The following is a 14,244-nucleotide window of genomic DNA, read 5'->3' as shown; positions in this document are numbered from 1 at the left end:
TGCTCGAATGCTTCACAACTCTTTCAATGAAGAAGCATCTTTTAATATCCAACCTACATCTCCCTTCTCGCTTGTTGCTTGGGAGAAGAAAGAGACCCCCTCCTTGTTACAACCTCATTTTACGTAGCTGTAGAGAGCAATAATGTCTCCTCCGAGCCTTTTTTCCTCTAAGCTGAACAATCTCAGTTCACTCAGCCGCTCCTTGTAAGACTTATTCCCTATATCCAATTGACATTAAAGATCATAAACACAGAAGTCACTCCAAGATAATGCCTCCTATTTTATTTCATGGAAACTACAACAGATACAAAAAGCACAATAACTTTGATAAATTCTCAGCTACAAAACACTATTTTTCAACATAGATACCACCATTAGCTATAGATTTACACGTGATAAACAGGAGACTGCATGCTGTGGTCTTAATAAATTTGTACCAGTGGAGGTGAAACACCATCGCTGTCACCACTGCTGAAATGCACCACTCACCACCTCACTGTGCTCACATCCACTGTTTGTTCTCCATTAAAGCTGAAATGCACCACTCACCACCTCACTGTGCTCACATCCACTGTTTGTTCTCCATTAAATATTCACTAATAATAAATAAATGTCAATGGGTTTTTTCCGCATGGAGAAATTTAGTGACACACCTTTGCTTCATACACACATCTATGACAAACACCATTTTGTCACACTCTGCTGCCGTCTGTCACACAATAACAATTTAACAGAATATTGGTGGGAAGTTTCAACCTCTACTGCCGTACCACCAATATACATCTCTGACATCATGGGCCAACATAATAAAATAGGAGGCATTACTTTTAGAGCAGTCCTCATATATAATTGCCATTAAATATGTTTAATATACTAATACTAATCTGTTCTGACATTTGTGGTTGTTAGTTTCTTCATAAGTTAAAATGAGCAGAACACTTCACAATATTAAAATCTTACATGCCCAAAGGAAGCAGCTGTCCTGTGTCAAATTCCTTTCCTTCCCTCACCCCAGCCCAACGTTAACTGAACACCACTTATATCTTATTGAAAACATAACAACTGCTTTAGCTTCAAAATTCAAAATAAGCAAAAAAGCAAAGTGCTATCCTGTCAACTGCTTCACTCTTGTAGGCTGACTGATAGCAGGTGCACAGGCATTTTTTCTTCAGTATTAGACATACTTGAGATATATCATGAGCTAAATTAAGTGAAACATTTCAGTTCTAGCAGCAGCTCTTCCTCCAGACTTCGGCAATGTAGATCATTTTGATTTATTTTTACTTGTAGTCAGGTTCCTAACCACCACCACCACCTCCAGATGCAGACCTCTAAAATGGGATAAGATCTGCATGTCACTAGGAAAGTTAGAAACTTTATTCATTTAAAATTATTTCTGTCACTATGTAGAATACTCAAAAACTTTTAAATGCAGATTTTGCTAATTAGGCTCATTTTTATATAGAACGTAATTAATCTTTGAAGTTTTGCTCAGTAAACCGCAATCTTACAGCACTCTGTATGCTGTGGTACTTTGCCAGATTCAAGAGACCAAATCCTAGTTCACCTTCCAAGGTAAAATCGTGAGTTTCTCCAACATTCCTCTCTGTTTTTGTCACAAAACCAGTATGCGTGTTAGCTCCATTAGTACAATTACAGCAAAAACTTAACCACTGTCAAAGCACAGAATCACAGAATCACCATGCTTGGAAAAGACTTCCAAGATCATCCAGTCCAACTGTCTGCATAACACCAATATTTCCCACCAGGCCATATCCTGCAGTACATTATCGAAATGTTTCTTGAACACCTCCAGGGATGGTATCTCCACCACTTGCCTGGGCAGCCCATTCCAGCGCCTAACCACTCTGACATTATCAAATCACACTATCAAAAATTTTTGTTCATAATGTATATCACATTCTTTCTCCTACAAGGCAAATATTTTCCCTTTACAGACGTGTATGCTAACAGCATAGGTCAAGGGATCTTCCCAAGGTCATAGTGAATGAAGAGCATGCCTTGTTCCACTGACGTACACTGTTTGCACTTTATTTTAGTAATCATTACAAAGGCACGCACATTATCCAACTTTTGACATCTAACTTAGCTACTTAGCTGGTGTCTGTATATCTTTCTCCCTCTCCATTTTCTACTTGAGCCAGAATTTGGGAAGAGTAGCTCAGTAGGTTATTGTGTGCATCCTACAGAAACATGATCCAACCTAATTCAGGGCATTACAGAGAGGGAATGGGAACACACAGCAGAGGACAGTGTAATGACACTGAGACTGGCTAAAACTGTCACAGAACCATTCCTTTCACTACCTGAGCCAGATGATTTGATTAAGTGCAATTTCATGGGAAGTTTAAGCAGATCTAACACCTTGTTATCTTTCCCTTGCATTACATTACTTCTTGTGCAGCCATGCAGACAGAGATATGACTCATCTAAAAAACAGGCTTTTATTGTTTTCTTTGCTTGTTTGTTTTTCTAATAATATTTCAAAGGAGTGGCAGGCAGGGAATGAACAGATTGCCCTTTTCAATTACAACTACAACCAAAGCACATCCAAACAACATCAACAAATGAACTCAAAGCAAACATTAAGCTGCAAGTTACCTTCACAGCTTCCTTTTTACACTTCCTGATTAGACAAATCTTTGTCCATGTTTGTTTTAAAGCCAGGCATGATGGGAGGCCTAACTTTAATCCCTCCTCAATCCAATGGTTGGTGGGAAAAATTCTAAAGCATTTGTATAACTTATGCCTGCAAACTGGCCAGCTGAAAGTCAGCATTTTCAGTACCTTAGTAAGTTTCAAAGCACTAGCACTATCACCTTTAGAGATTATTTTCTATACAGATATCTACTATCTATTAGGAAAAATTAGAACTTACACACACACACGAGCTACTGTAAGGCTACTGTTAGGGAGCTGATCAACCTAAGAGAAAATCAAGGTAATCCCCTCATTCATTAAGGTCTAATCCTTACCAATCTGTGAAGCATCAGAAAGATGCTTGCACGGATCAGATATTTCAAGAATCATTGTCTGACAAATTTAGGCTATGTAAACTGTAGCACATTGACTTCACAGATCTTCTGAAGGGTGTCAGCTTCAAAGTTAAAATGTGTAAGTCATTATTCAAATGCCCAATACGTATTGTAGGGTTTTGTTCACCAAATCATGCTCTGGATCTTCCCATTGAAATTATTAAATAATTATTTCCTTTGTCATTACTCAGCAGTAAGTTATTTGCATGATTTAGAAGCCTTCTGTCATAAACATAACTTTCTGTTGCGTTTATAACTGTGCATGTATTATTAGAGTTACTCAGCAGACTGAAAACACTAAGCTTTAACTCTTTTTTCCAGCTCTCAGCTTCACCTTCAGTCCTGGCTAATTTTCAGCAACACTTCGTAATTTATAGTAGAGATAAGTGAAAATTAAAATTTTCAACTCCTCATTACTATCCTTATATTTCTGCCACAAACTTCTGAAATATATCCAACATTTAGTCACACAGTGAAAAGAAGAACATGCTATTACAATCAGGATCTGCTGATGGATCAAATTTTATTCTCTAAAAAGCACACAATACGATGTTGGGGGGAGCAGATCCATGTTTGTTGCTATGTCCCCATTACAGAATACTGCATAACAAATGCACCAACGTATATGGACTTTCTCAACTCAGACCAGTCAGAATCTTCTTCATATTGGTTAAATATTTGGAAGGTTAAGAAAGATGAAAAACGATCATTTCTGCTTTAGATTCAACAAGTCCTTAGCAAGGTTAAAAGATTTCCAGGAGATCAAGTGCCCCACAGGCATATCCCCTAAAATGTGTCACGGCCACTATCATACATAGTAATGTCATATAAAACATAGTACTTTCCACTTTAAAGCAGATCTTTCTATTTACTTGGCTGCTGTTTCTGTAAACACGTGGCTGTGCTTGAAGGAAGAGATGGCTTCACTTCTCTGAATACACAATATAGATGAAATTATAAGACAGATCTTCTAAATTCTAATGAACCCTTGTCTACTGAAATTGATATCCAAAGATCTATTCAGGGTTCTCATTTAATCCCTCTCTCTGCTTTGCTCTATTATCCTAACATCCAGATTCACAGCTTTTCTGCCTTAAAAGACAAGTCTGCCAAGTTCATCTATAGTTTGCTTTTCCTCCTCTGCAGTGTATCACTTAATATTCCTCCTCCAATACAGAGCTGACTCTAGATTGAACAATCCCAGCTCTTTCTTTTAAGCCAGAACTCATTCTTTTGGTTCAAACCGAAAACACAGACCACAGCTTTTCACTTCTTTGCTTAATATAGGTATTCAGAGATACATCCTATTCATTTTGATCATTCAAAGTCAGACAATAAAGATAATTCTTTGACAATATCAGTTTTTAAAACCACTGAATAAAACACACTATCCTTAAGAAATGTTTTTACTGGGGCCTGGAAAGATTTAATCATCTGGTCAGTGGAGCTTGCTATTTTGTCACAGTTAAAGCTTTCATGTTTAGCGCAGTTGTCAACCTTAGATGTGTTCTGAGTCAATTGAAAGGGTTTTAAAGTACATATATATATGTGAAGCGTTGAAATATTTTTAAATGCTTTTTTAGTGGTTTTAAGTGCCATCTCTGAAAGTCTATTCAAAAATATAGATAAGGAACATTCAACTTCATAAAATGACTAACTAATTATAAAATGCAGCTTTCAAAATAGAGGAATTAGCAGAGGAAAGAAGAAAATATGATGTAAGAAAAGAAGATGAAAACCATTTTTAAAAACTGTATGACAGTTATCTTTTCAAGCAAGTGAAAGTTGGAAAGGTGGTAGTGAAAAGAGAAGGAGGCCAGGGTTCATTAGAATAGCTAGGTGGAAGTAATATTCAGGTTATTTTGGCAATACCTGATGCAAAATTTTGGAGCTTAAAGGCTGTATGGCAAATCTTGTTATAAAGAGGAAGTATTCAAGTAAATTAAGCAATATTACTGTGACAGTACTGCTTACTTCTTAATAAAACAGAACACGATTCAAATTAAAAGCTGAAGCTGTGGCGACAATCATCTGTGTAATCATAGCATATAGATTACCATTTTGCATTCAAATACTTCATTTTAAAGATCTATCCTCAGAAACTGGCATGTTTGCATATTTTGTAGAACCAAAGAAATGAAGAACTGCAAAGAAAATTGTCACAACTGCTGACAGCGGAAGTTTTTGCTAGAAATCTGAACCATTTTCCCACCTGTGTTAAGTAGGTGGAAAGTTATATTGTCCATTGTGGAATATATAATAGCAGGGGACTAGGCATATGCTAATTTTCAGAAGGAAAATATCTGTGCGAGGAAAGAAAAGCTGAATGCCCCACTGAAGACAATAATAGCGAGAAAAAGAGTCTAAAGACCTCCATCATTGAAAGAAAAAGATGAATACTTGGAGTAGAATATCATGTGAATGTAGAACTAGGGAAGCCCTGCACCATCAGCTGCAATCCAGCATGAAGACGGTAAGCATAACAATTCCTGTTCAGTACAAGGCTTTTTAATATAAACAAAGCTAACACCATATAGGGCACTTAATTTAAGATCAAAGGGGCGAAGAGTGACCACATGGAGGAGATGTATCAGCAGTTTTACTTTGGAGCTCCTGTCAGTCCTTTCACACTAACTGGAATAGGTACAGGACAGTAAGCTAACAGGGTCATAAGTACCTGAAAATTTTTATCCTGTCAGCTGTAAAAACTGGCATTATTAGGTCTAGCTTTCTTCACTCCCTGCCATTGCTCAGTATAGAAAAAGCAAATCTGCAGAACTTACACAACTTTTTCTGCTAAGATTTACACTGTTTTTTTCTTTTTTTTAATAACAAATTCAAGTGAGCATATTTTATACACTTAAGATTTTGTGTATTTTTAATTTAAGGTACATTTCTACCTAAAAAGGTGTGAGTTGAGAATAGGCTACAGCAAGGGAAGGCAAAAAGTTAGCCTTTCAGTACTGATTTCAATATTGAAACCATCTATAGCCTCCAGAAGTCTATCAAATTATTAGTATTTGTTTTCTCATCCCTGAAAATGGTTTGATAACTTATCTCATCTGCTGTGTGAGGATTACTTTTTGTAATGCTCTCTGAAGACTGAAAATGGTACTGAAGTACAAACAGAGGACGTTTTTAATTATATCTCAAAGGAGCTGTAGACAAGCAACTCTTCATAAAAATTTTGGTATTCCAGTTTAGTAATTGTACTTACTTCAAGTCTTTGAACAATTTCTCTGATGTCTTCAGCACAGTTATCCGCTGCAGACAAAAGAATACATTCTCCTCTTTCATAAAATATTTTGATGCTCATTAATCCAGATGTCCATCCAATAACGTCCCTGCAGGAGCAGTTAAACACAACGTTTTTTGATTCCTTTTCAATCAGCATGATAAATTCATTGGAGATTCCAAGGAGACATTCAATGTCAGCAGACTGGCCAAAATCTCGTGCAATCACATTCCACATAATTGCTCCAACACTGAATAAATGGGCATCTTTCCTCGGTTTCACTTTCTCCTTTTTTTTTGCCCCTAAAGTAATAAAGCTAAACTTCGCTGAAGTATCCACTGTAGCTGTGGTAACAAAGTTTTCTGCCAGATCTTTCAAGTATTCTTGACGTGTCCTTGTGGCCATGGCTCGAAATTTTTCCGATTTATGCGCTGCATTTTCAGCATTAATAACTTTGGCTAAAAGAAAGTCCCTAAAGACTGCTGATTTGGGAAAAGTTACTCCCTTGGGAATGGGTGGACCGAATGGAGGTACATCTTTTGATCTTGAAACACCAACGCTAAAAATAGAAAGAAAATATGCAATGGTCAATTCCTTAAAAAAAAACAAAAACAGAAAACAAGCAGTTATCTATGCAGACCAGTTACAATGATAATTTTAGTTTTAATATGTAAATTTTCAGATATTTTAGACACAAAGGAAACTTATTTAGCCATTTGTTTTAAAAATGTTTTTTCTTTCTAAATATGTGACTTGTGAATGTATCTTCTAACGCAAAGATTATCAAGGATGAATTCTTAGGGTGTCAGTGACTCTTTCTTTAATGGAATAAGTTTATAAACTCTTTGCAAGATATAAATGAGATCTAAGCATTTTTTAAAATGATTTTTTATTTAAATCTATCACTTTCAGTTTTCATGTAATTTCATTAGATCTAAGAAAAATATAAATATAAATGAGTTGATTTCAATCTTCAGAGTCTTGCAATGCTAAGATGTGAAGACAGAAAGGGTATCAGTGCCAAACTGTCTATAATGGAAGCACTGCCAATATTAAATTTGTAAAATTTCTTAATATCTACAATTTTTCATAGGGAAAGTTCACAGCAAAATGTAAAGGAAATAAAAACTTTTTTTTTTTTTTTTTAGATACTCAGTTATAACTACAATTGGTAGCTTGAGAAGGTATTTAATCCATAAAAGGATTTCAAAGTAGCACCCAAACTACAAACAACTACTACTAGATTGACTAAAATGCAGCCACATTTGCCATCATTTAGTAATAATAAAAATGAACTTATGAAAAATCATGTAATAGAATGCACAAGAGAGCTACTAAAACAAAATCAAGTTTCTATAAGACATCTTCTCCAGCAATATGATCCAACCTCATGATGCATTTTGAATTTCATACTAAACAAAATATAAAATTCACAAGTGTTAAATCTGTGCCACTGTCCTTGAAGTCCTTCTCATTCTTTGCACACTTTCCAATCAGTTCAGAATTATGCTTCTCCTTTAGTAAACTTGTTAGAATTTATGATACTGTAATTCAACTGTGACAGTTAAGATGAACTGAAATTTGAAATACTACATTCCCCAAAAGCCCTAATTCAAGTGCTTAGTCAAACTCAGGGACTTGTATACATTAACAGCATTCTAAAATACTTTATTTTAAACCATTTTCCTACTTTAAAAAAGGAAACATGCAATACAAATTCTGAACTAATTTCTATTGCTATGATTGGAAATCTTACTTTCAGCAACCTGTCATAGCTCCTTTTTGTGTTCATAAATCAAAACGCAGAGCTCTGCACAAGTTCATTTAAATCTTACAGATTGTGCACAGTAATTCTAGAGATGTGCAGAGGAGGCAACGGGGTTTCAAAACTCATGCAAAACGAAGTATAAATCTTAAAACTGTACACACCATACCTCTAGGATGCATAAAAAGGTTAGAAAGGCCAGTTGCACTGTATTCTTAGAAGCAAACTTAAATACTTATAAAGCTCTACTCACCTATAGCACACATTTTCAGTGCAAGGATTATGCACTTTGACTATGACAAATACATGTTGAAAGTGGGAACGAATATTTTTTGGAGTAAAAGGAAGTGCTCCTGGCTCTTGGAAGACAATGGTAACTATATCATTTCCAATATGCCTTTTCCTCAGCAGCTAGACAAGAAACATGCATTGAAAAATTAGTTAAATTAAATAAATCACAATTTCTTCATTTTAGCAAACAAAAAAAAAACCTTTTTTTTTTTTTTTTCCCCAGAAATAAACTTTCAAGTTATGATATTTTGGATGCTGGAAATAAAGGATATCAAGCTGAATTGTAAAAAGACAGGAAAAACACCACAACTGGACTAAGTTCACAAAAATACTAATGAGTTTTTCCACATCCCACACTAGTTCTGCATAATTTCAGCTCACTTCTCTCTTATTCCACAAGAAAAAAATTATCTTATTTCAGTGCATCAGAATATTAATTAAAATCGGTTCCCCTTTTACAGCATAATATCTGTCTTCATACAAAAAGCATCACATTTGATTGTATTTCTCAATACAATTTCCTCTCCCATATTGCATTTTTATATAGTATCATCCTTAACGTGATGATCTTAACTTTTATTTTAATAGATTATCATGAGTATCATCACAATCTATATATAGCTGCATACTTCAAGAGAGCCAAGACAAAATATTCATGGAGAAACAATAGCTACTAGAAACTATTTTATTTTAAGCAAGACTTCTGATGAAACTTTAAAACATATATTATATCAGAAAATAGCATTTGATTAAAACATGTGACTTGATCATATTTTCAATTTAAGATCAAAGTGAATGTAACTGCCTATTGGAACAAGTTACGATGTGCATTCCTTTTGCACACAAATTATGCTATAAACTCACTATGTGGAACTTATCACAGAAATAAATGCATCAGGTAAATCTTAATTTGTTGAGCTAGTGAACCATACATTCAGATCACAGTAGTGAAACAGAAGTTCATGTTAAAGAGGTTATTATTATCTCACAGGTTGGAATTCACACCGCAGTAAAATTTCTAGGACACTTTCCAATTACAAGGTACAAGGTGATTCATTACTGTTTTGGTTACGTAACTGCATCTGATCATTTACTCTTTCTTGCCATAGAAAGTGCCTCATGCTTCTGCCTATACTTTTCCACAGAGCAAAATTACAAAAAAAAAAAAAAAAAAACCATATCCTTTTAAAAATTATATTTATTTCTCAAGGCAATCACTGCTTGCAAGTATATTTTCTGCTTTTGTAGAACTCTAAGAGATTCTGCCTGCTGCCACAGGTTACTTAAGCAAGTTCCTTACTAAGAGGCAACTTTTAGAAATGTTTGAAATTGTACTACAAAAAAAGTCCTTTACACAACAATGGCAGTTCACCTATCCTATGTCTTGACTATTATTTCAAGAGCTTAAAACACTAAGAGGCACAAAAACTGTAAACATAAAGTCAACATTTTTAAGAACCTTACCAAGCCTGCTGAGATCTTATTGACTTCTTCAACATTTTAAAATAAAATCAGCATATCACTATTATAAATAACTGTCATGCATAAGTGGTGAGTGAACGTTAGCACAATGCAAAGCGCAGTCATATGTCTGTCCACAGAGAGTCAAAATGCAAGGACGTAGAAAGGGAAGAGAAAAACTGGGGTGATCTGGAACATGGAAAGAAGTGCTCTGGATAGGATAAAGGAATAGGAAAATAAAGTACTGAATGGAGAAGAAGGTGGGAACACATACTTCCCCCAAAAAATGTGAATTAAGGATAGCATACTGAAAATGAAAGAGGAATTGAAAGAAACTGGAACTAAGCAAGAAGAACTGTAAGAAACTCTCTAGTTTCTATTCTGTAACTTTTATATCCCTCCCAGCGTTCACATCCTTCCCCAAACTCCCAGTTCTCAGTTTCTGCTTCCTCTCCCATTTTGAGGTCTGCTCAGGTGTTGTTTTCTTTCCTTTTCCTCACCCCCTCACCCTTCTGCCTTTCTAACATACTCTAAAGATTTTCATGCCAATGCAGAGCACAATAGGAACTCTCAACAGGGTGCACAGGTCACAGAGAATTACTTACAGTAAGGAGATACCAAACACTCTGACATCATTCCAGTATCAATATAAACTGGCATGGTAGAATTTAAAAATGAACCCAGTCAAGTACGATAGGCAGCCAACAGGAAACCAGCGAAATTTTATTTGGGAATGCAAGACACACAAAGGGGAGTCCAGTAAGGAAAATATGTTAGAAAAGCAGAATCCATTTGATTAAAAGTACTTATACCAAATAATAATTACATTGAGATTTTTACTAGAATACACAATTCTTAATTTTCAGATATGCATCTCTGAAGCAAAGTATTAACTGTCATAAAACTTAGGACATTTACAGGCTATATACAGCCATAAATATCTATCCATTTGTGCAGAATTTTATCTACCTCATCAAACTGAGAAACAACAAGGTATTCTTGTTGTAGTTGCAGTGAAAAAATACTCTTCATTAAATTAAATTCCAAGAGTAAAAAAAATAAACTTATTTTAGCACATTTCTAAAATAAATGGCTTTAAAAAATATTAATTTCAATCTGTCATTAATCTGCACCAAAACCAGAAAAAATATCAAAAGATATTTCATCAGGTCTGCTAAAAATGAGTTTGACATAAGCATATGTGTGGTTATCTCAAACATTTCAGCAATAGGTTAAACTCAAAAAGTTCATTTCACTCTTGCATATCTGTTTCAAGTTTTCATTAAACCTGGTGAAAACTGTTTGAATTGATTTGGATTATTCAGCTCTTACTACGTGTACATAGGCAGACTGCAAATGTGTGAATGGGAAAACTGCAAAGGAATGACTTGGAAAGGGACTTTGCAAAGGTAAAGTTTAAAGGAGATGGCCTTAAACCATGACTTGAAGAAAAGGCCACTGAAGGAAAAGGAACTGGCCACACCAGGGCTGGCATTCTTTTCTGTCCTAGGGAAGGAACAGCTGACCTGGATGTTCTCAGCCTATGTTGCAGCCAAAGTGAATATTACCTTGGTTTTTGGTTCTCCTGCTGGCTCTAAAACTAGAGGGATGTCCTGATCAGTGACCAAACAGGGCGTAGTTATGTCCTGGAAGAAGCAACAAACAGTTCTGGTGTGGCCTGGTTTTGGCTCACAGGTATTTGGAATCTAAGAAAAGCTCAGTTCTTGTTCATCGAAGGTCTTATTTCTAGATGATGAGGAGTAATCCAGTATTTTGTTCAGCCATTATCAAACAAAGTATATAGGGAGAGGGTGTGATAACCTCATTGCCAGTAAATACACAATATGCTAATAAAAAGTAACTATTGAATGGAGGAATTATTACTAATAGAATCCAAAAGGAAAATTACCGTAATCCCTAAAAAATTCCCCTTCTTTGGCTATGTAGAATTAGTGTGACAACTCCTGAAGAGATGAAGAACATTTGCATTCCACATCACCTGTAAGTGTCTCTCTGTTTTGAGCAGAACTGACGTAACTGCATTTGTGGTCTTCAGCATCTAAAATGTCTCAAGGAAAAAGATCTAATCCAATTTTAACCTAGTTTGTGAAAGCTAGGTTAAAATCATTGATAATTTTTTTCACAGTATTCATTTTGGTGATAGAAGAAAATTTAATAATGATTGCAGATACTTTCTGAACATTAAGGCTGGCTAAATTCTGGTCATTTGGGTGAACTTGTCACACTTCATTAAGACAGTGTCCATGCTGTGCAAATAGTACTAGATCCCAGCACCTAAAAATAATGTGGGGGTGAGGTGTCTTCAGATAGACATAGTATTAAACTTGGAAAACTGACGCATTATTTTGATCCCAAGAAAGTAATGAATAACAACATGATGGTTCTACTAAATACTGAACCTGTTAAAGTGACGGTGAGTGCTTACTAAAACACTGTGGGAAAGGAGTGTTTGTTGCTGGGGAAAACCATGGAGTTAAAAGGCTGTTATTTACAACAACTGGCACCTGTCGATAAAGAAAGACACTTAAGGAAATGACAAGAATGTAAGGAAAGTAAAAGAAGCAGTGAAAGGACAGGAATAGGGAGCGGCTGAGCAGAACAGCAGTACAGCTGACAAACTGCAAACAATAGTGAAAATGAGCACATCAAGTCAAAAGGATATCCTTTCCTCACAAACAAGGGAAAGTCATGAAAGATGATGAAAGTAGTAAACTCCAAATAAGGTCATATTTACTGTCAGTGCCTGTGATTAACTATGAAAATGTTTATTTTTCCCTTTAAGGCAAGCTCATTCAGTGCATTATATCATAATAAAGTATACAGTTTTTCCAATTTACATGTACTTTTTCCAGGTCAATATATTCAGAAATTTTCTACTACAGTTTCTCAACTGTGTCTTGCTAACTTGTAAAGTTCTTGCAAATAAATTATACATGTACTAATAATCTGAAATATAACAGTGTTTCTGGAGGGATTCACAGGATTTCAGAACCTCAGCCTTAAAGTTATTACCGAAAACGTACAGTACCTTAGGAAAACTTGGGCTATTTTACAAAAACGTAAAAGCCAAGTATTCTTGTGTGCAAACCAAAGCAAACACTTCAAATGAGAGTTAAACCATTATGACAGATTACAGAAACAACAACTGCTAGCGTGCTTACTAAATTAATCCTGTATAGTAATTAAAAATTCAGATAAGTGAAGATATTGATAACAATTTGTTACTTTGATTACTAGCTACTGTCACAGCTGAGTGAAGCAGCTGAACATTGTGCCCTCTAAAAGGCACACACTTTCATCCATGATTTGTCTAAACATTCATGTTATTCACATGAGAAAGAATTTTTATATTTTTATGCCTAATTTAGTTTCTTTAAACCACATCCTAACTCTGTGTCACAGAGTAAAATTCACAGTTGTCTTAACTGTTTTGATGAAACTGTTCTTTAAAGAGTTCTAAGAGAACTGACTACCTGAGTCACGTTAGACACCTCCATTTCAAACTTCATTTACCCTATATTAAGAATTTTTATTTTTTCTTGTATCCTTTTGTCGCTGCTTTGATACATTTCTTTCCTTCCACAAGTCCTATTGATAGGGTAAGACACTAAAGGTGCAAATCATATGGTTTAACAATAACTAACCACAACTTCTGCACACTGTTCACAAAGAAAAATGAGCTGGCATCTTCATTTCATGACAACCCTCCAAAATAACCCAAGTCATTGTATCTTGCACCACAAGGAGATAATATTCTATAAATAAATCCAATATTTATTTCTGCAGAGTTAAAGAAATGCAGACTAGTAGTGTAGAAAGTCAGAAACTATCAATAGCCTGAGCAGTAATTCTGCTGTTAAGTTATGATGTTGATATATTATACCAAATGTGCTTGTAGTCAGTTGGTTACAAGAAATATCTGAGACAGGCAAGACAGAATAACCTTATTGGTGCACACTTTGGTTGCTGTGCTATTGTTTAGCCATCCTTAATGCTTTAAAGATATTTTGAATATCAGGTAAGCAAAGAGAATTATCAGAAATAAGTACATGGCAGTTTTCTGACTTCACAAGCAGACACATTGAAGGATACAATTAGGCACTGAATATTAAGCTGATGCATCAGTAAACATTTTAAGATCTGCAGCATGAAGTAGAGTCATTTAGAAATCTTATCACATGCACATTTTTTACCATAAGACTATTTTCAAGCTTTATTCCATGCAACATTTAAAACATATGTAAGATATAAACCAACTCCAAATTGAAAATAACTGATTGACCATGGGCAACTATACTGTGTAATAGCACAGTGAAAAGTAAATAAAGAATGAGTTAATAAAGTATAAAGATATTACAAAAATCATTTGATTTAAAAAAAAAAAAATCATGAGAGTATGAGACACACTTTGTATA

At 35.0% G+C, this 14,244-nt stretch overlaps 1 protein-coding gene across 4 annotated transcripts in view; it reads right to left on the bottom strand.

The window, feature by feature from the left end:
• SIPA1L2 (signal induced proliferation associated 1 like 2) overlaps positions 1–14,244 on the bottom strand; it is a 134,850-nt gene that overhangs the window by 46,434 nt on the left and 74,172 nt on the right. For all 4 annotated transcript variants that reach the window (XM_085219738.1, XM_085219735.1, XM_085219736.1 and 1 more), the window contains exons 8-9: positions 8,310–8,467; positions 6,274–6,850 (exon numbers count right to left, since the gene is read on the bottom strand). In XM_085219738.1, the coding sequence (XP_085075864.1) occupies positions 6,274–6,850; positions 8,310–8,467 (735 nt within the window). The remainder of the gene's footprint in view (positions 1–6,273; positions 6,851–8,309; positions 8,468–14,244) is intronic.

The sequence above is a fragment of the Meleagris gallopavo genome, chromosome 2 (assembly GCF_905368555.1).
Source record: "Meleagris gallopavo chromosome 2, MGAL_WU_HG_1.1, whole genome shotgun sequence".
NCBI lineage: Eukaryota > Metazoa > Chordata > Aves > Galliformes > Phasianidae > Meleagris > Meleagris gallopavo.
Note: the sequence above shows the minus strand (reverse complement) of the source record. Positions and strands in the feature narration are given on the sequence as shown.